The 23,398-nt window shown below is 40.0% G+C and overlaps 1 protein-coding gene across 1 annotated transcript in view; it reads left to right on the top strand.

The window, feature by feature from the left end:
* Positions 1-22,029, top strand: part of LOC144531837 (netrin receptor UNC5D-like) — a 196,697-nt gene extending 174,668 nt beyond the window's left edge. The window contains exons 12-18 of the mRNA XM_078272153.1: positions 464-548; positions 5,473-5,644; positions 11,505-11,735; positions 16,050-16,199; positions 17,560-17,724; positions 17,997-18,175; positions 20,610-22,029. Coding sequence (XP_078128279.1) covers positions 464-548; positions 5,473-5,644; positions 11,505-11,735; positions 16,050-16,199; positions 17,560-17,724; positions 17,997-18,175; positions 20,610-20,799 — 1,172 coding nt within the window. The 3' untranslated portion in view covers positions 20,800-22,029. The remainder of the gene's footprint in view (positions 1-463; positions 549-5,472; positions 5,645-11,504; positions 11,736-16,049; positions 16,200-17,559; positions 17,725-17,996; positions 18,176-20,609) is intronic.
* Positions 22,030-23,398: the final 1,369 nt, after the last annotated feature.

Here is a 23,398-nt window from a genome sequence, read left to right as displayed (position 1 = left end):
AAAAAATTGTCTTTAGCCTAGATTTAAAATAAAAAAAGGAGAGAGAGCATATCTTATATCTTTACCATTATGTAAACCTGTGATGCTCAGTCAAACACCTTATTCAGGCAGCTCTTTCTCGTGGCCTACATTTATCATCCTGTCCCTTGAGGGCCTTTATCAACTGCAGTGTAGATTGGCAGTAATTGTTTATCATACAGTAGAACATTATGTATGTGTGTGTATCTAGAAAACAGTGTTCATGTTTGAGACAAAGAGGCCGCTGGCAGCATTGATTCAAGCCTTTCGGGACTTGCTTCCATCCGATTTTCCTGGTGCCATCACCTCTCTGGCTGTCACCTTTAGTAAAGAGACCTGACAGCCGGGCAGGTGTGTGTGTGTGTGTGTGTGTGTGTGTGTCGTGTTGTGTTTGTGCATGTCTGGCTGTGTGTTGATCAGTTTTTGCATGCGTGATTCTCTGCAGGTATCAGTCTATTGGTGCCTCATGGGGGGATCGCGGAAGACACTACCTGGGAAATGTATATGATCATCAACCAGGAGGACAGCAGGTGAGGGACCCTCACTGAGGCGCTGCAGTCTGCTTCTTCGGCTGCTCGCTTTTAATATTTCAACTCGTCGCACCACATCTCTCTTCCTGCCACGTTGTCTCCTCCTTTCTTTGCTGTACATGCACCGCAAACAGATGCACACAGATCCTCTCATACGGAGAATACGCAGTCCCATGTACAGTACACATATACATGTACAGATGCAGACATATCCCCGACCAGCATGGGGTCTTTGCTCATCCTGCAGTCACTACAGGGCAGGACATGATGTATCACAAATACATTGGCAGCTGCAGACAGATTACATTACTGCCTTAAGCAACTGTCTCAACTGAGAAAGATACACTCCATGACTCTGGTAGCCTGTTTTGTGTTTGTAGACATAACAGTGACAATATCTCTTTCGTATCGTAAATGGTTATAGTGGGGAATTTTGTGAACTTTGTAAAGTCATGGTAATATTGATTGGGTTTTTGGCTCGGTGCAATGTGATATGCTATAAGGTTTAGATGCGTGTTGCCTGCCAGCAGGAGTCTATTTCTGTACCTTTGCCGTCAAGATTTTCACAAAGCTATTACTTGGGAAGAAAATGGCATGACAGATAAGAACCATTTGAAAAGGCGGTGTAATACCTTTGACTTCTTTGCGTCAGAGCCTCAAAAGGTATTTGACAACCAGAAGTCAGTTTTTTGACATGTTCTTGATTTATAGCAGACAGTATGTGTCAGCATATCTGCGTAAAACCCTGCTAGCGAGATATCGTCCTAACAACACAGCTAACCGCCTGCGCTTCTCAATGAAATTGAATTCCTACATCCAAGAGAGAATTAAAAGTGACATTTAGCTCCATCTGAAAGTCATCTCAGCTGACCTCCACCCACCTATTGAGTGCCGAGGGTCATATGGGTAAAAAAACACATCAAAGGTCACTTACAGGTTGCGGCTCAGAGCTCAGTTAGCGGACTGGTTATGCACTCCCCTGCCTAAAGTTTTCCCAATTCAGCCAAGCTGCTGCCCTCCAGGCTCCTGCTTTGCTCTGATAAGCCTGATGCTGTTTACTTCTCTGGCTGGCGTTTAAAAAGCTGCAGGAGCCGTGCACCGCTGAGCTGTCAGTCAGCGCCTATCTTCTGACAGCCGCAGAGTCCAGGGGAGAAATTGGATCCTTTCTTCCCATTCAAACTTGGCCATCTACATAAGACGATGCTTTACTCTGCAAAGAAAAGGAATCGATCAGCTCTGCCTCGGTTTCAGGTGTTCGCAGGAGCTTTCGTCCGTCCTCTGGGCTTTACGAGGTTGTTTTGTGTGTGATCTTCTCCAGCTCAGCGGGCGACAGTGGGTAGTCCAAGGACAGAATCATACTGTGACAAGCTACACCTGATAGGATGTGACTCACACAAGTATATGAGTCAATAAGTTGAGCAGTATCAACCTCATGTTTTGATCATACTTTGCAGGGAGGCACCGATAACTCTGTAGTGTCAGTCATACTCAACTCAGACTAGGCTTCCTTTTAATTTTTTGGTTAGAGGTTGTTTTTGATGTCATGTTATTTCTACGGTCCTGAGTTGATCGACTTCATTTAGTATTTGCCGCAAGTGGTGTCGCTTGCTGATTGCTACCTGGCTAGCATAAAATGCTAACAGTAGCTATTGATAGTCTGTGGATGTTGAGTATTAACATTTGACAAGTCAACAAGTACATTCAAATTAAACAGCTGTCCACAGCACCAAAGCTGTTCACATTGTGTTCTGTGGATTATATCCAGAGCAACAGGGATACTATTTCATGAAAGATGATTGTTTTATATGTAATTTTTTTATTGCTGTGAGCACCACAAATACAATCCCATTAACCTCCATTGATGATCTGCATTGTCAGATACCACAAGAGTTATGTTCTTGTTTTGTTTGTTTGTTAGTCACACTCGACACTGCGCTTCCTTGGGTCCTGAGCAAAACACCTGCCATGACATTGTTGCGTTTACCATAGCAATGCTAGAGTATACGTGTCATTTGCTAATAGCTAGCTATTTGGGACCAGGCTATTTCTGGTAACAAAAGCATTCATGCCAATCAGAGTTTGCTACAACGTCTAACGTCTCTGCTCTCTCCGGTCCCTCTTTCTTCATCTGTTCTTGAATGTAGTGTAGCGAGCGACGGTGAGCGAGCTGTACCCAGCATGCCGTTTGGCGATGTAACGGTTAATAGGGATCCCCTCTCAATACACTACACAGTGTGTACATAACACACTACTAATAAATATGTCCCGTAGATCTCAAGAGCTTGCACTCAACATTGCACTTCCTTGTGTCCTCAGCAATACAACGGCCAAATGTGAAGTCGATCGGATGAATGGTTGTCGAGACAATCGAAGGACAGACATACAGAGAGAGACTCCCTTCATTTTAGTTAGATTTGGATGAAATGATCCTTTAACTAAAAATATTAACTCTAATTATATAATTACAACTCTGAACCTCAGTTTTATGGCAGTGATTTTGTTAAGACTCCATACTTCTATGAGAGCCAGTCATTAATGAGACATTGTCAAAATGTTATTTTTTATTGTTTTCAGAGCAACAACAAAAAAGCAATAATGTCACACTTGATGCTTTTGTGTGCAAAGTGAAAGAGGCGTGTTGTGTGTTCTGCACATATGAGACAAGACTTAAACCCAATCTGTTATCTACACTTTAGACATCATCGCAGAGTGTTATTTCTTTGCTCTCATAACCACAATCAGAGATGCTAAATAACCATTTTTAATCTTTGCTCACAGGCAATCTGGTTAATGATCATAGTCTCAGCGGCAGGTAACCTTGGTTTCCTCCGAGCCCGGGGCTGATTAGCACAAAAGTGCAGGGCCACAGTGTTGTCTGAATGGGTGATTTTATTTCCCAACAGCAGATCATAACCTCTTTTAATGTTGTTGATTGGTGACAGTATGACAACGTTTTACACAGTATTCTGCACTAGAAACTGTTAACTAAATAACAAAAAAAACAACCTTAGCAACATGTTTTGCTACGTGGGAACACGCATACATACATCACCCCTCACCTTCACCTCCATCTTATTTATTGAATTATAGTCATTCATCTTACATGTAAGTGTTGCAGGGATGGAAACTACTAGAAAATCCCACTACAGTAGAAGTGCTGTCTCCTAATTTGAAGATATTAAAAATAAGTGTACTTAAATAAAGTAAAATAGGAAAGTACCAGGAGCTGTGTCCCAAATCAATGCTGTATACTAGTAGTATACACAGTAATTGTCTGAGCTGAAACAATTAGTCGATAAAGCGATTATTTGCTCGAAAGAAAATGAATCGACATTAACTCCCAATTAATCAGAATGATCTTTGGGAAATAAATTGGAATTAGAATGGAATTCAGCTATTGACCTGGTTAGGTGGTACAGTGTTTATGTTTCAACATGAGAAGTGTAACCTATAAAAAATGATACTATTAACGTCTAACTCATTCTCTCTCTGTTGGTGTTTCCTATATTTGTGTCCACGCACCCTTTTGTGATGCATCTGTGCCTGCATCTCAGGGTCTGTCCCCGCTGCAGTTGTATTAATGATGTTGAGAAATATCCACGCTGCTCCAGTGACAACCGCACCAATATCGTGTCCTGTATATGTGAGGTGTCCAGCCGGGCCAGCTGCATGACTGATGGTGGTCCCATTGATTGCTCTCAGTCTTCGGGGCTTCCAGCCAAGATTGGGCCCCTGGCCAAGAGCAGCTTGGCCCAGCTAATCTGTCACCAGGCTGGCCAGAGCTGGCTTCATAAGCTCCATCGACCCACCAAGCTTACAAGCTGTGTGCTAAAGCCTGTCCTCCCTAGCCCCACTGTCCATTAGTCTTGGTGCTTTAATCTTCCTCTATCTGTGTGTGCCTGTGTGTCAGCTAGTCAGGGATTGATTCATTATGAGTGTCCAAGGATTTGAGTGTACTTTATTCATAGGCAAGGGTCACAGGGCCTATCTGTGTGCCTGTTTAGGCAGTGATTCCATATAGGGCCGTGCAATTAATCGAAATTTGGATCGCGATTACGATTCAGGAAATTTCACAGTTCAAGGTGTTTTCACTGTTAATTTGTTTAACTTTTTCACTGTTTCTGAAGTTCAATAATTGCAACATCTTTCCAAAAGTCAATGAGTAATCGTGGTAAATAATTGTTATTTCAGATTGACCAAAATAATCGTGATTATGATTTTTTTTTTCCATAATCGTGCAGCCCTAATTCCATAGTACTGATGTTCATGTCTTCATTTATAAATAAATAAATAATGTATACTATATTGAAATTACAATGTTTTCACTGTTACACTACACACAGACCTGAAATACATGCTCAGGTCCTACACATGCACCTGTTGGACAGGCGCCCCGAGCAGTTGGGGGTTCGGTGCCTTGCTCAAGAGTACCTTGGCATTTCTTTAAACCAATCACAATCGTCTTGGGCGGCGCTAAGCGCCAGACGGAGCAACAGCGCCTCTGCAAAATAGCCTCGGGAAGGAAATTGTTTTGGTGGAACATGTGTACGTTCAAAAGTTGTTTTAGTCGTGCAACAGAAAACTCAGATTGGACAGACAGATTTGCTAGCTGTCTGGATTTTTCTTTCAGAGATCTGAAAATGGTTAACCATAGTCCTCATAAATCCACCGGAGTTTAAAATGCCAACACAAAGGAAGCCCAAGGCAACGGATATCCAGCCTAAATGAGTGAAATCTGCGGAATTTCCGTCGGCAACGGAGCAATCCCGGAAGTGGAACATCGAGGAGATAGACTACTGCCACCCCAATTCATACTGTTTTAAAACTGTATTAAAATGCAAAGAAAAAATGATAAATGTTTGTGGTATCATGAAATGTGTTGTTTGTTTCAATAAGTTCATTTCCTGTACCTCTCTGTGTGCAGCACTGTGTCCGAGGACGGGCCAGAGATCTTCTTGAGCCCTACTGTCACGTACGGCCCACCAGGCCTTGACCTGTCCTGTCCCATAGCCATGACCATAGCCCATTGTGCGGAGGTGGCGGCTGATAATTGGACCATCCGGCTAAAGAGACAAATGCAGGACAACAAGTGGGAGGTGAGCAATTTCAATTTCAGCTGTAGTTATCAGGTCAAAATTCCCTCCTGCAACACCAGTGCAGAATGTTAACAAGTGCAAACACACAACTTTCACCAGTGCCCAGAATATCAAAACGATCTGATATAACTGCTACCACTTACTTTGATGAAAATTCCCATCCTGCAGTGTAGCCATGCAAGCACAGAGCTGATTTCAGGGTTGCCAGCTCAGATGTGTCATTCTGTATAAAAGTCAGCCTTTCAAGCTCTACCTCATGCTGTCATACATCCAAAAGAAATGTCAGACCAAGTGCAAATGACGGCCATTAGTCATTGAAACACTCATTACTTTTCCCAGTTTAATGATAATGGTATTTCAAAGCATTACTCTTTCATGAATCTGTGAATTCTGCATTGCAGCTGTTCATAAACTAAAACACAACAAGCACAATTTACATAGCAATGAGAGAAAATCACAATGATATTTGTACATGCTGCACACGGCTTCTGTATGTCTGTTGTTATTTATTATGTGGCAAGAAACGGCATGCTTTTTCAATTATTCTTGAAAATAATTATTATACCAGGACCACTGTGACTGATTTTTATTTGGATTAATTTGAATTGCAGAAAATACCATCCACCAAATAGATTCAGCTACTTTAGCATTATTCTTTCATCTTAATAAAATAACCATTTTTGGAAATGTCTTGGAATCAAATGGCAAGTAATCAGTAATTTTTTTGCAACAGTGAGTTGAGTGAGTTCCAGCCAGAGAAAAAACAATAAAACACAGAGACATACGATATAATGACCAAAACATAGAAAGAATGTAATTTGTCTGTAGGAGCTACTCATTAAAAGGTTTAACAGATGAAAGCTCTATAAATTGTCCCTGAACTAGAAGATTTTTTTTTAAAACAGCTAAAAGTTGTATGCAGCTGTTCCACTCTGATACCTCAGTGTGAGGACAAAGAAAAAATTGGCAAGTGTGCTTTTTTAAAATATTTAAGACTCTAAATACAGCATAGTGCTATCTCTGTGATTGCTGGTGTGATATTTTCTTTTCTCACATTGAGCTTTTTTCAGTAAAATAACACCTCTGAAAAGTCCTTCAACTCTGTCCTGTAGAGCTACTTCAAAGCCTCACAGTGACTTGTTCAGGCATCTGACTTAAATCCAAACACTCCCTATCCATGTTTTTGTTCCATCTTGGCAGAGTGGACATATCTAAGATGCTCTTTTAATGTTTAACTAACCTCATCAAAAAGCTTTGGGGACCTCATCGAGGCAGAGTGACCCTGGCTTTGCTCGGCCTTGGAGGGCCTGTGGTTCTATCCCCTGCCTGGTCCTTTCACTATATCTTGACATTTACACAGACGTAATTTGCCGGCGGACGTGTTGCACAAAAGGGAGCTATCAAAAGACCCATCACTGATGGTGGCTATATGCCATCGGAAAGGAGAGAATAGGAGAGAGAGTCGGCTTAGAAAGAAGAGACCGACAGAGAGCTGCAGACGAGTTCAGAGAAAGGAGATGTTCTCCAAGAAAATGTAACGGCGGGACCCGTCTCTGTCTCAGGGAAATAATGAGCCCTTCATCTCAGGAAGGATGCTTAATCAAAAGCTAATCTCTGGAATTAGCAATATAATGGGAGACGGAGGTCTCTCTCCCCCTCGGTCTGTCACTCTTTCCTTCTCACTTTCCTTCTCCCTCGCTCCGTCTGCCTCTCAGTGCCATTCCCATTAAAGCGTGCACTTTTGTCCCGCTAGAGTTTTGACTTGACATCATTTCTCCTCGGCTGCCTGGCAGGGATGAGCTATGTTATGGAGATCCTTCTGCTGCAGCTTTAATGGGGCAGGTTTAGGAAGCTGTGGGCCACTAAATTACCCTGCATTACTTAATATGGCTCAGGCAGGCCATATGCAGAGGGGACCTGTGGGTCACAGTTATGTTTCAAAGGTGATTTAAGGAGGATTGAGCACAAGATGAGGAGCAATTGGCCTTTGGATACAACTGCACCCTGCTAATCCATTTTGTCAGTGTAACTGTATCCCCATCTGTTTAGGTAATGTGGCATTGTTCATTTGGCACTCGTTCAGATTTGTACATTTCCTGATCCAAGTCTGTGTATGAGGTAAAGTTTCCAGTTTACTGTCTGCGAAGTGTCTGAATAATATCCTTAAACAAGTCAGCCACCTCTTGAATTTAAAATACTGAAGTTATGCCCCTCACGGCCTGTTACATAACAACCTTTTATTTTCTTTTATCTTTTTTTTCTTCAGGTAATAAGCTAATAGATAATAGATGGAATAATATATCTCGCTCAACACTGGCTGAATTGTGTTCAGCTTTTAGTTTGATGGTTCAGTTAAAGCATCTTACAAAAATCAATGCTGAGTTAGCCTGGCGTGCCAGACAGCTGCGCAGGGAGAAGAAAATCAAGGGTGCGTGGACCAGAAATTGTAAAGTGTATATACAAACGAATGAAACTCCTGAAACAGCCAAAGTGATGCTAGTGAGAGGCCTAGAATACCTAGGAGAGTACCGAGAAAGATGAGGCCTTATAGCCTAGGTAACACTATGATAGGCTACGAATACCAAACAAGCTCATGATCATAAATCAAGATACTGATCCGGAATTTCATTTTTTTTTATAATTTAGACAATTGCAATTATTTTACTGTGGACCAATTTAACAATAACATTAAAGTAGAACACAGCATTTCAGTTATTCATTTCAATATTCATAGTCTCAACAAGAACCTTCAGGACATAGTTGATTACCTAAGTGAATTTAAGAGGCCTTTCAGTGTTATAGCAATTTCTGAAACTTGGATTGGTGATGGCAGGGATGAGGAATATGAAATTCCAGGATATAAGTCAAAACACATAAACAGAACAGAAAAAGCAGGAGGAGGAACAGTGCTGTATGTAGATAGAAGATTAAATTATAACTAGAGATGAGCCGATACCGATACCAGTATTGGTATTGGTATCGGGAAGTACTGGAGTTTATGCACCGATCTGATACCATGTAATAAAGCCCTAAAGAAAATCTACGTTAAAGTAGTTTATGTTCTTTTTCCGTTATAACTGACTGTCAAACTGGAGAATAAAAGAAAGTTCTGGGGCGTTCATTGTTTGTGTTTGTTAATGTTTCACAAAGAGTTTAACCTGAGCCAGACTGACAACAAAGAAATCATATCACATCTATACAGGGATAGTAGTATACAGTTGTTAAAACATAATAAAATATATGACACATTGTTATCGGATCGGTACTCGGTATCGGCCGATACACAAGTTCAGGTATCAGAATTGGTATCGGGAAGTAAAAAATGGTATTGGGCCATCTCTAATTATAACGTAGTAGACAAATTGACAGTAGCTGTGGAGGATGTTTGTGAATGTATAACTATAGAGATTGTCATGAGCAGGAACAGAAATATCATGAGTTATGATATAACTATGTTTAAGGATTGGATGGAAAAAGTGTATGCAAAGACTGAGCAGAAGGTCATGTTTATATGTGGTGACTTTAACATAGACCTACTTAACCCAAACAAGCAATCAGCGATAGATGATTTCATGGAAACCATTTATGCAATGAGTCTATATCCCACAATCACAAAACCAAGTAGAATTACATCACATTCAGCCACAATTATAGACAATATATGTGTAAATAATAATAATAAATAAATAAAAACTGTTTGTTGCCAGACTGGACTGCTTTGTTGAAAAACACAATCTATTAATTGATTGTCAATATGGTTTTAGAGAAAGTAGATCAACATCGATGGCTTTGATGTGGAACTTACGGAAAAGCTTTCTAGTGCAGTTGATGATAAGAAGTTTGCAGTGGCAGTGTTCATAGACCTTAGGAAAGCATTTGACACCATAGACCACAATATTATGTTGGAGAAATTGTAAAGTTTTGGAATCAGAGGTGTGGGTCTGGAATGGCTGAAGAGCTACATCAAAAATAGGAGTCATTATGTACAAGTGGGCAATGCCATGTCCAAGCTAGTCAACATCACATGTGGCGTGCCACAGGGTTCGATAGTTGGACCAAACTTATTCATTATGTACATAAACGATATTTGCAAAGTGTTCAATATATTCAAATATGTCATTTTCGCAGATGATACCAACGTTTTTTGTTCAGACGACTGTTTACAAAGGCTAATGGAGAAGGTAACAGTAGAAGTAGGTACACTGAAAATGTGGTTTGATGTAAACAAGTTATCTTTAAATTTGAAAAACACGAAGTTTATGATTTTTGGAAATTGCAAAACACATTTAACAGCTCAGGTAAGATTAAGGATAGAAACTGTTGAGTTAGAAAGAGTATATGAAAATACGTTTCTAGGGGTAATAATAGACCACAAATTCAGTTGGAAACCACAAGTAAACCATGTAAGATCCCAAATTTCCAAAAGCATTGGGGTGTTGAGTAAAGTCAGACACTTTCTTAACCACAGATTTATGAACACTCTACAGCACGCTGATTCTACCCTATTTAACGTACTGTGTTGAGTTTTGGGGTAATGCCTGCAAAACCACTCTACAGACAGTGTGCACAGTTCAGAAAAGAACAATACGAATTGTGAATAATGTTGGCTTCAATGATCATACTAATTCATAATTTTTTAAGTCAAAAACACTGAAATTCATGGACCTGTGAACCAGAAAACTGCGTTAGTTCTGTATAAAGCTCGGAATATCCTACTTCCTCTCAACATACAAACCATGTTTAGAGAAAGAGAAGTGTGACAACCTACTTGTAACACAGTGATGAAAAGCAGGTGCATATCTATTTGTGGTGTGAAGTTATGGAACGCATTACCAGAGGAATTAAAACATAATAGGAATGTCTTCAAATTTAAAAAAGGGTTCAAAGACATGACACTAGACAAGTATAGACATTGAGTAGTATTATTCTGTGAGAATGTTGATAATGGTGATGATGATGATGTATGAACATCATTATTATCATTATGGTTATCATCATTATTTAGGATATTATGCACCTTATGGTGGCAATGTACTGTATATAAGTACTGACCCTTATGGGTATATGTAGGCGTGTATGTATGTATGTATATATATATATATATATATATATATATATATATATATATATATATATATATATATATGTAGGTAAGTGTATGCATGCATATGCAAACACACTGTATGTATGCATGTAAGTAGAAAGTTATCTGGGTAAGTGTATATGTTCATTAGTTTCTTTTTGTATAATTTAGTTTTATCTTTCTTGTTTTGTACATTTTTTGATTGCCAATTTGTTTGTTACTCTTAAAGAAATGTGAGAAGGGGGAAGCTTCTGACCCTACCCTTTGGTTATGACAAATAAACTCATTCTTTCATTCATACCTCTGCAAACAAATTCTTGGCAGTAATTGAAATGTTAATATTCATGAATCAGTATGCCCAGCTGCAGGTGGTTGCTGATCAGCTTGTCTCGCTTTGCCAGACCTTCCTCCACAGCGCTGCGGAGGAGGGTCTGGTTAGTCCACACAGCATTCCGTGATGGGAGAACGTGTAAGTTCAAAAGTTGTTTTAGTCGTTCAACAGAAAACTCAGCTAGCTGTCTGGATTTACCCTGCAGAGATCTGAGGAGCAGTTAACCATAGTCCTCATAAATCTACCAGAAGAATGCCAACACAAAAGTGACATCCAGCGAAATTTTCGGCGCAATCCCGTCAATGATAAAGACTACTGATCAGCTGACAGCATTCCAATATTGAGCTGTCCTGACAAACCAAAAAATGAACTATTAATGGCTCTGATTATGTGCTTAATGCATCAGATCTAAATGTGGTCTCTCCTGATGTCTCCTCCCCCCAAAGGAAGTGATGTCTGTGGACGAGGAGAGCACGTCCTGCTACTGTCTGCTAGACGCCCAGAGGTGCCATGTGCTGTTGGAGCATCCGGGTCGCTACGCCCTGGTGGGGGAGCCGCTGAGCCAGGAGGCGGCCAAGCGGCTGAGGCTGGCTGTGTTTGGAAGTCCGGATAACTGCAACTCTCTTGGCTTCACCCTCAGGGTCTACTGTGTGGACGACACGCCTCATGCATTTCAGGTACGAGGGAGGATGGAGGATATAGAGGGAAACAATGAAGAACCGGGGATGATTCAATGTAATGAGATCGTTATTTGCTTAAAATTGAATAGTTTTGTCTTGTCAATATTTCAAAAACATTGATTTCCATTTACTTTAAACCTGTATACATGATATGACATGAAACATATTTAATTCAATTCAATTTTCTTTATAGTGTCAAATCATAACAGGAGTTACCTCTGGACACTTTACAGATATAGTACTGTAGGTCTAGACCAGGGGTTCTCAAAAACTCATCACTCAAAAGGTCCGCATCTGATTTTTATTCCAGGTCAAAGGTCAAAATTGGCAATAACAAAAAAAAACATTTGGTCTATATTTTTTTTTTTACTTCATGCAGTAAATGGAAGTTTTTGTCGCTTCAACAATTTTTTCAGGTTTTTTCTGGCGTTTTTGCTCTTTTTTAAAATGTTTTTTTTTCTTCACTTTTGCGCTTCTTTTTGCAAGGTTTTTGTCGCCTTTTTCAACGTTTTTGTCAATTTTTTCGTGTATAGTCAACATTAGTAACAATGTATTGATCAATAGAAAATGTATTTCAAAATAGATAGCGTTACACTTCATAAGGTATTGTGAAGTATTGTATTCATAACACAAGGTATGGGCCGGGTCCGGATTGACTTTGCCGTTTGGTCCAGATGCGGACCTTTGTCCGAACTTTGAGAAGCCCTGGTCTAGACTATAGTCCATACATAATTTACAAAGACCCAACAATTCCCCCCAAGAGAAAGCATTTGGTGTGACAGTGGCGAGGAAAAACTTCCTTTAACCTCAGACAGACCTTGACTCCTGGTGGGCAGCCATCTGCCGCTGCTGGTTGGGCAACAGAGATACTGGTACAGATATACAAAAATATGATTTGAAATAATTATTGCAGGTGGTATGATGAACAGTGGCAATTATAGTAACATATTGTTGTATACGACAGGAGAAAAAGCAGGAAAATCTGTTTTCTGAAAGAAAGCAAGAATGAAGATTCCTATGTTTTCCCTGGCTCTGGACGGCTGTACTTTAGCACAGTGGTGCTTTAAGCTAAATGTCAGCATGCTAACATGCTAACAATGACTGTTATCATTGCATTAGTTTTGTAGGTATTTGGTCAAAAACCAAAAATAATGACAAAATCTGATTATGGCACTAGATCAAAGGGATTTAAATGGATCATCAAGGTTATTACACTTCATCCTGAGCAGGACATGAATGTCTGAACCAGACAATCCATCTAATAGTTGTCATTTGCATTTCCTCCTAATACCACAAATGTCAACCTCATGGTGGCACTACAGGAAAAGTCAAAGGATCACCAAAGTCATCAGCATCCATCACCTGGGCATCATGAATGCATGTACAAAATGTTATGGCAATTCTTTGAATAGTTCTTGAGATACTTCAGTCCACTGAAGTGGCTAAAAACATGAATATTTCTAACAAAATTCTAATACAATACGATGTAAAATATATGTATATAAGAAATTGAAATTACAAGAGTTTTGGTCGCTGTGGCTGGTGTTTTTGCCTGGGAGAATTGCTGTCTGGGTTTTTTGTGCTCCACTGAAGATCTGCCTGTTCAGTAACATTGCCAGTGGGAGATGCTTGATGACTAGGAGACAAAGAGGGACTTTTAATTACAAAGACAACAGATGCTCCAAGGTTGCTTCTCTGCCCTTTCTTTGCGTAATTTAATTTGCTCTCTGTTAATTAAATGTGTTTCAGCATTGCATTCCATGTGACAAATATTTGAACAAGTTAAAATGGCACATTCTCAGATGCGGCACCAGTTTGTCGCTGTGCTCCTGAGTGGTGCTTTGTGGAACGTTTGCCCTTCTGCTTGCACACAAACACCTCTTTCTGTTCAAGTGTTCTGTGGCAAAAAATACTTTTTTACAAGAGCAATTTGTCTCCTATCTTAATTAAACCCACACACAGCTTTTCTCAAGTAGTGCTGATAGTTGTCCCGTGTAGCCACAGGCCCTACTTCACTTTTGGCTTGATTCAAGAGGTAGAATTGCATGGGAACAAAGAGAAATTGGATGTAGGCGGCAAGAGCCAGTTCAACCCACCTCTCCCATCAGTCAGACATGGTTATTTGTTCATTTGTTCATTTTTGGTTGGCTTTTGTTTGTGCTTCATACGACAATTAATTTCCCCTGTGAGCTTGAAGCAGGAATTGATCAGGTTCAAGACAGCCTGCTTGCTTTGAATTCCCCTTCTCTGTGTGATGTGTGACTGAGAGAAAAAGCACCATGCATACTGGACTCTCACGCCCACCCCTCCCTGCATTCCCAAGATACAGAAAATGGAAACACAAATATGCATACCAGCACATGTACACAGGTTGTTATCCATAAATTCAAAAATATTACAATATCATAAGGCAGGAAGGCAAAAAGTATAATATTGACAAAAGACTTTTGTTTGGATTTTTTTCTCTGTTTATGTCTCGTCTTTGTGTACAACCAATATGTTTGACTAACAATTCGGACTGCTCTCTATTTGATTTTTAGGCTCTAGCAGTGTCGGTTTCATCCCTTTTGTGTCTGGTTGCACATTGTGAGCAGCAAAAACTTTCAGGGGCCAATTGTTCTGGATGCATTTTGAAGCGTTAAAATGCTTCTATGCTTTTATTTTTTCATTTAGAGTCAATTTTTTTCCTACGTCATGGTCACAGCATTTCTCCAAAAAAGATAAAATGAGTATTTAACCCGAGGGAATTGCTGTGCAGCAGTTGCAATACAAAGTGAAGGGAGAGTGCAAATATGAAAGTCTACGATAACAATAAGGTCCAAATCCAAATGCCAAAATCAGGTTAACAGTATGGATCATAAAAATATAAACAGGTTAACGGTAGGGATCAGTCTAGGTGGGTTTCATATAGATATATATGTACAGTATCAGATCTGAAGTATGGGTAAGTGCAAGAGTACAAATAAATGTACAAAAATCACAACATATAAAAAGCTGAGGCTTCCAGGGTGCACAAGCATAACAAGCAAGGCACACGTAACTTAAAACCCAATAAAAACAATTACTAAAAGCTTCTACTGTGTATTTGCAGTAGTTGTTTGTCTTACTTTAGCCATTCATTTGTGTTTGTGTTACATTTCTTTCACATTTAGGAAAATGGTTTTCTTGAAAGTTCGGAAAAGGAGGTTTAGTTCTTACACAGCCCATCACAATTTCCTGATACTTTCCAAAGTGTTTCTTTTGTCTGACCAACAGTCAGATTCATACTGTCACAAAAGACAAAAGCCCAAAGTCTCAAATCAATGTGTAATGCATTCTTACTGGTAACCAGTTTTATGTATGGCATTTACCGTTAACCTGTTTAGAACCTGTTTACATTTCAATCAGGAGAGACTCCGTTGCAGATATGCAAACATTTATTAATAAGATATAACCAGGTATGTACAAACATAATTATTTGGAGATTAGACTCCATTGTAAAGGGGTATCTATACAAATCTAATGTTTAGGAAAACCAAACACATCCCCCAATGGAATCTAGACACTGGTGGTGGTGAGAAAAATCCGAAGACGTAAAAACGAGCCGTCAACCGGGAGAAGACCGAGAACACCGTCGAAAATGCCTGGAGGTAGAAGGGGAGGAGGCGGGTCACACTCTCGTCTGAAAATACAACTGACAGAAGCAGGAGAGAGAACAGATTTAAAACATGGTAGTATGCTGTGATTGGTTAGAACATAAGTGCCCGATTCTAATTGGTATACAGAACCGTAACACCCACTGCCCAGCTGATCAGTTAAAGAGAAGAGAGACAACGTAATAGAAGTCCCTGACAGAATTTACGCTGAGCTACATTTCTAGCACTGATAATCTTTTTTGTTTATATTTGGCTTTATTTGTACAATATTTGCAGTCTTTCCCACTTTGTACTGCAACTGCTGCACAACAATTTCCCTCGGGATAAATAAAGTTCTATTTTATCTTATCTTTTTTTTGAGTGATTGTCAAAGTAGACGATTAATTTGATTAATCAAATAATAGTTTGAGGGTTTTTTTTTTCAATTTGTCTCTTCACCCTAGATAAACTATTACAATGAATCTCAGACTTGTCTGTGTGTGTGTTTCCTGTTTGCGTATATACTGTAGGTTTATTATTAATATCAAGAGAAACATTTTATTGTACATAAAAATCTGTGTGCTGTACCTGGCTTGAGTCCTGGCTTGATACACTGAGGCAATCCCCCATATAACATATCTACCTTTTTTCCACTTCCCTACCCCATGTAAAAACAACCCACACCTTTCCTTATCAGGAGGTAGCGGTGGGCGAGCGCAGCAGGGGCGGGCGGTTGCTGGAGGAGCCTAAAATGATGCTGTTTTGGGGGAACACTTTCAGTCTCCAGGTGTCCATCCAGGACGTCCCACAGTTACTCTGGAGCATCAAGCCTTTCACCACCTGCCAGGTAGGCAGTTTATAACTGTGAGTTTGTGTCATTAGGTGGGAAGGAATTTAAGCAGCGAGCATGTTTACTGTATGTGCATCTCACTTCTAATGTACACCGAGTTCACAGAGCGAAGCTGTGCACCTTCATCTTCTCAGCTTCCTCTGTTCCTCCTTAAAAAAAACTCACCTCTACCAGTTTTGCTTTTCTTTACTTGGTCACATCAAAGCCAAAGGACAGCAGCAAGGGCACAGCAGGAGATGACTAAGGCTAGCTATCTCACCCACACACACACACATACTAAATTAATTATGACTGCCAGGCAAGCACACACATATCTCCTACTTATCTTCCTAGGGGTCTACATCCTGCATGTTCTGCTCTGCCCTGTGATGTTTATCCCACCAGTGACATCCTATTAGCAGCATAGTGTGTCCGGAATACCAACAACGTGTTCTTGGAGAGGGAAGAGCTCCTATAGTGAGGGTCCTAAGGGGAAGATGGCTGTAGGCTTTTATTCAGACACCACTCTTGTCTAAAGGAGGCTTTTACAAGTAGCCATCCTCCTGTCTGATGGATCTGAAGAGAGGATGATTCACCCATAAAACAGTGTTTTTGACCTGTTCTCACTGCGCCACTGTCTGGGTCACGCAATAGTTAGTAATGGAAGTCAAAATTGTCCTTTTAGATTCCATTTACTCCAAAGGTCTGTTACTTTTGGGTTTTCTGCTGCCACTTTTGGGGTAAATGCAGTGCAAACTGGGTAAATTAAGGCATGTCTGTCCTGGTTCCATAATCACATTACAGTTCTTGATCTAACAGATTGTCATTTACCGGCATATGCAACAAGCCAACAAGGTGGATACGTCTTGCTTGGAAATTCTTAAGTTAATGCTGTGGGGTGTACGGTTACTAAAACATGTTATGATTTTATGTCATTGTATAGGCTATTTCTGCTAATGATGTGGGCTTGTAATATTTATTGACCTAATGGTTGCATGTAGGACTAGCCACACTGTTGGTTATAATGCAAAAGTAATGTAAAGTAAGTTGATTATTTCTCCCAGGCATAATGTAGAATTTATTACATCTTTGCACTAGTGGCTCCAGCTCTTTCAGTGTTAACAGGATACATTTTCATCCCTTGGGCTCTAAATGCCTGTTGGTGTTCTGTCTGACAGGTAAACTGCTTGATTAGGTAACACCATTGATTGGCTAAAGAGGCTACTTATTCACTCCTAATTAATCATGTAAACAGCAAAGTGGGTGACAAAGCAGGACTGAAACAACTAATGTCTTTGATTTAATGAATTTGTTGTCTCCTCCGCCTAATCCTATCGCTGTCCTCCCTGACCGCTGTCTGCCTGTCCTTGCTCTGCAGGAGTTCTCCTTTTCTCAGGTGTGGGCCAGTAACCAGCGTCCCCTGCAGTGTGCCTTCTCTTTGGAGCGATACAGCCACTCCTCGTCTCAGCTCTCCTGCAAGATCGGCATCCGCCAGGTCAAAGGCGAGGAGCAGATTCTCCAGGTCTATACGTCTGTGGTGGAGGTGAGTAGCACTCGTAGAAACAGTATCCTCGGTGCGTGGGCAGCTTGTTAATAGGTTCTTTTATTACACTGAATAACTCTTGATTTGATTTAAGGGTTTGCTTAATGAGCCTCTCTGGGAGCTTTTCATGTATAGATTGCAAATTGTCTTGATAAGTCCTTGTCCTTGTCTTCATATTGAGAATTTCAGCTGCAGTATCAAAATCACCCTGACACCTCTTTCTTTCTTTCTTTCTTTCTTTCTTTCTTTCTTTCTTTCTTTCTTGCTGCCAGAATGAAAAGGAAGTGGTTCCCTTTTTCACTCAGTCAGACTGCACCATCACCTCTCAGACAGGGTCAAGGGCCTTTAAAATCCCTGTGTCCATCCGTCAGCGGATCAGTGCCACCTTTGACACCACTAACGCCAACGGGAAGGACTGGCAGCTTTTGGCTCAAAAGCTCCACATAGACAGGTATCAGAAGTGTTCATTCCTTAGTTTTCTTTATTGTATGCAGTTGCAGTGCTACAATAAGTCATGTACTGTATGTGTTACACAAGCTGAAATATATGAAGCAGCTGGTATGTTTTGCTTAGTTGTTATTACAGAATAATGAATAGAAAGCAGAAATGCTGTATCGGTTCTCCTTTATGTAAACGTTCCCACTTTGAATGCTATTTTTAATCTGGAATTTAGGCACCGTGTCAACTCTAATCTTCCATCATTCACCAAGGAGCCTTCAGTTACACACCACACTGCTGATTTCATTATAGATCTAAAAACACAGATCATGCACAGAGAGAGAAAGGGGGGGGAGGGGATTTAAGGGCCAACTTTAGCACAGTCAGTCAGAATAACTGGAGAGAAGATGCAGTGGTTTGCAGAAATAGGAAGGGAGGTCTGAGAGCGCTGACAGGCCAGCCTCTGGCAACAAAATGTGTTCATGTTAGCACTCCATATTAGCAGCATCTCTGCATGTGCTCCATCCTTCACCCCCTGCTACACTTTCCAGAAGGTTGTGCCAGGTCAGTATTTGCATAGGCTATGAAGGATTTTAGTTGTTTGGAATGGGAATGAGCTCTGTTTGTGCTTAAGAAGAGAAGTCAATAATCAAGAGCTTATAGCCACGAAGCACTTGAGGAAATAAAGTACTGAAAGTGAGTATTCTATCTTGCTTGCTAGCTGGAAAAACATAAGAGGAAAAGTAAGCTAAGACACTGTGACTGAAAGTATGTGATAAAGGAGTTCCACTTAAACAGTCTGAAAACAAACATCTGTGACTGAGGACTGGGAAAGGATTTGAGAGTTTTGTTTCTACCCAATCGAACACACCATGAAGCACGTAATGAAAACGTCTCTAACAAGCAAAAAAAAAAACGCCAGAATTTGAAGTGAGTGAGACCTCTTCCTGCAGGTCTCCCCTATCTGTCGCACCGGCAATGCATCCGCAGAACAACCAATAGGAACGCTCTCTATCTCTCTCTAAAATGACCTGTGATTGACCAAAGTCACCCGTCACGGGCTAGATTATCTAAAGCCTGAATACAGAGCCAAGAGGAGGTGCAGAATTCTAGTTTTCTCTCAGACCACTTGAATTACAATATGCTGAAAGATTATTATGGGATCTTCACCAAACCAGGCTAAAAATAAAGAGCCTATCGCAGCTTTAAGCTGATTTTTCTAATTATTTCTCTGAATGTGTGGAAACATCATCATACCAAGGGCAGAATGTGGGGTAGAAAGGAAAAGTGGGTGGAAATCCCATTGTAATGAAACAGTGCACTCTGTTGGATAGGCATTATAACAACAGCACAGGAAGAAAATCAATGTAAATGAAGTGTTGCTCCTTTTTTATACATTAAAACATCTGTTCACACTACAAACTGTAACTAAATTTCGCTGTACCAATACTATTGTTGACCTTAAGATAAACCAGTTTACTTGATCTTTGCTGACTATAACTGCCTGTCTAATAGTCAGATTTATGTAGAGCAAGCCATCAAGTAAAACAGTTTTATTAAATATTATTTTTCTTATACTATGAAAACAAGTAAGCTGGAAATTGAGGAATTACTATATTTAAAAAAAAAAAAAAAAAAAACGTAAAATCTTATTATTATTATTTTTTATTTAAGAAAGGCAAAACCACCACATACTCAAAATGAGTTTAAAGGGGCACTCCACCAATTTTACACATTTTGCTCTATACACAAAATTTAATTTAGCAATGAAAATGCACATATCCCTTCAGGCATAAACAAGTACACAACATAATACAGGAGAGCTGATTACAACAACAAAAACTAAGGAATGAAAATAAAATAAAACAATGCAATGAGAGACAGAGATAAGTTGAAAATTAAATAATAATAATAATAATACAAAAATATCTGAAAATCCTAAAATAAAGAGGGACAGACCTTAGAATAGAGCAATTTATTTGACCTCAGGGAGTTTCATCAAATATGAGAAGAAGCTGACTTCTGTTGCTCCGCTGTTTTGAAAAAATAACTCTGACGATGTCATAGTGATGTCATCAGGGTCGTCGCGGCTTGGGCTTGAGACTTAAAATTTAAAAACAGAAAGGCTGCATTACAAACTGGGTGTGTGGAGTCTTTAAGGAGTTTGACCCATAACGGGTTAAAAGTCAGGATATATCGGCCTCTGCTATTTTAATTTTGCCTCTTTTATGAGTTCCCCATGTGTATGGAAGTGCAATACTACAGTAAATGACTAGTTTGGTAACCCTTTGAAAATGTCTTTGCGTTGGCCTTTTAAGTTATAATTAGTGCAAGGCAATCACTTCATTGCTGAACCACTATTAACTGGCACTTTCATTTGTTCTCAGTGATTGCCCCTTGCCTTGCAATCCACCCTAATATAATATTCCGTTTTCCCTCGCCTGTAGGAACCTGTGCTACTTTGCATGTCAGGAGAGCCCATCATCAGTGATTCTGAGTCTGTGGGAAGCCCAGCACCAGGACTCGGGGGACCTGGACTCTCTGGCCAGTGCCCTTGAGGAAATCGGCAAAGTCCAGTCCCCCAGGACCGCCACTCTTGGCTGCAGCAGAGAAGAACGGGACTCAGAATTCACTTAACTTGGGTAGGGACGATTCTACAGCAGATCAAAAATAATGATGAACCTTTACTGCATGAACACTGATGATCAGGTGTACTAGCTAACCTATGGGGAGGAGGAGAAAGAGGAGACGCAAAGAGGACTGCAAGGGAAACTCAGTTTTGGACTGTTGCTAAAGGAACATCTTTGCTGAACCAAACAGCAAATACAGACAGACGGAAATCAAGGAACAACCGAAGGAAGTGAGTGAGGAAGTATTTCTTGTTCGTTATTGACAGGCACCAACAAAACATTTTAGAAAATGGCGATATAAGTATCCTACACCCATCTTTGATTGAGAAATGTCAACTCCTGACAGGTTTGATAACCTGTATTCAAGGATTATGGATATCTGTGTGAAGAGGACTCTCCGCGTAGGATGGAGTGTGTTGTGTGACAGACTGCCAATCAGGCTGGTGTTGTGACTTTCCCAGGATCGGATGTGCTTGCACTTGCCCCCAAAAAGTCCTCTGGGCTGTCAAAAATATTTAGTGTAATGTCATTTTGTTGTCATTCATTTTCCAGATCCCCTAATGCTTTTTTTTTTTTTTTTTCGTTCCTACAGCGTGTCTCTGATGTTAGGTGCTGGAGTTAGAGGAGGAAACAGAAAGTGAGGTGATATTACGTTTGTCAGAACTTTGGTCAGAGATACTGACAATGATTAGCATTTTAAAAGATCTGATGATGTCCACATGCTAAAAAAAATAATGTAAGGCTGTGTAAGAGATTACTTTATAAACTGTGCTAAATTGGCATTAATCACATGGATAACTATCATTTTGCAAGAAACACCCACATGTAGAACATTTTCAACCCTACTTGCAGAACACATTGTCAAAGCAAAGGCTGTAGAAGAGGATAAGTTATCCCAATGTACAATGCAATGCAGCCAGAGGTGCACCGCATCCCCTAATGTCTAATGATCAACTTCTCTGTGTGATAAGTGACTCCATACCAGAGAGACAGTGGGAACATTACATAAATTGCAAATTGTTGGCGCTGGTTAAGTGGTGTGTACGTTTAAGACCCTCTGGGACTTAATGTTTCTTGATTATTATTTTTTTATTTAAATTTTGACTTTTGATGTGTGGCTTGATTTGAGCTGCCTTTTATGGATCGTATTTAGAGACACTCCCACTCCTCTGTCTTCTCTTCCCAGGCAGAGTTGCTCCACTTGCCCCTAAACATGATAAAGTGATTTTGTGTTGAACTCTGTGTGTTGTGTATGTGTGTGTGTGTGTGTGTGTGTGTACTTTTAATGAATTCAATTCTTAAAAGGCCTGACAGCCCAGCATACTGTTCATACTGAAATCAACTAAAGTAAATCTTCAAAAACTGTATTCAGCAAAGAGATGAAACAATAAAATACAACATTCAATGTTTTAGAAAGAAAGTAAAAGAACCAAGTAAGCACTCTTTAAGTTTGATGGATGGCAGATCCTGTCATTCCTTCTTAGAATTACTTAAAGGCATATTCCGACAATTTTGGAAATAAGCTATTCGCTTTCTTGCCGAGACTTAGATGAGAAGATGGATACCACTTCTATGAGAATATTAACAATCTTCTCTTCTAATTTACGGCACAAAAGTGAATAAGCTAATTTCCCAAAATGTCAAACAATTTGTTTAATTAACTAAGGCTCCCAGTTTCATATGCAAGCTGCCAAAGAAGCTCCAAGCGTGCTCATGCTGGCTCTACAGTGGAAAAGCACATTCCTGTTGATTTTTGTATTCATGGAAACATTCTGAGATATCTAACCACAGAGATATGCATGCCATTCCATAGTCTCTGAGGTCCTGATAATCCGTTTTCACTGAGCCATGACTGCCAAATAATCAAACTGCAAATAATGCAGACCTGTAGTCTTATCAGCAAGCCCATCTGTATGGATCAAAGAACACCACATACATTACAGACGAACCTCTATAAGGAGAGACTGATTCTCCACTATCAGCTGAAAAGGTCACAGTGTAGAAAGGCCAAAGCTTGGAATACATTTACACTTGGAAGAAACTGACTCACATGGAGGCCACTTATACAGACAGCAGGATCTAAACCTTTACTAAGCATGTCAAATACAGTTAAGTCTCTTCTCTATACTTTCCTTATGTTTAAAAGTAGATTATGAAGGGGTTGAAGTCTCTTGTTTTGTCCAACCAGTAGTCCTAAACCCAAAGTAGCTTAATATCATAGAAGACAAAGGTGTGCAAATATTCACACCTGAAGCTGGAACCAGTGATTCTTTTTTTTGGCTTTTTTTTTTTTGACTAATAGATGAATCACCTAATCATTACAGCTTTAGAAGTAACCATATAAGTAATAGTCCTACCTTAACAGGTGCTCTACTTTACACATCCTTTAAACTCATCAATTAAAGAAATAATTTGTGTCAGTCAAACAGCCAATCTGGGATTATTGTTATCACCATCCTGACTGAAGGTCAGCCTTAAAGGTAATCCAATGTAACCTCATGCTACCGGCACTCATTATTATGGATCCCACGTAACTTCTAGGCAAGTCCCGCCCTACGAAGCAGCTCGATTGGTTGGGGTTAGGCATTGACCTAGAGTGGTTAAGG

This window comes from Sander vitreus, chromosome 16, assembly GCF_031162955.1.
Source record: "Sander vitreus isolate 19-12246 chromosome 16, sanVit1, whole genome shotgun sequence".
NCBI lineage: Eukaryota > Metazoa > Chordata > Actinopteri > Perciformes > Percidae > Sander > Sander vitreus.
Note: the sequence above shows the minus strand (reverse complement) of the source record. Positions and strands in the feature narration are given on the sequence as shown.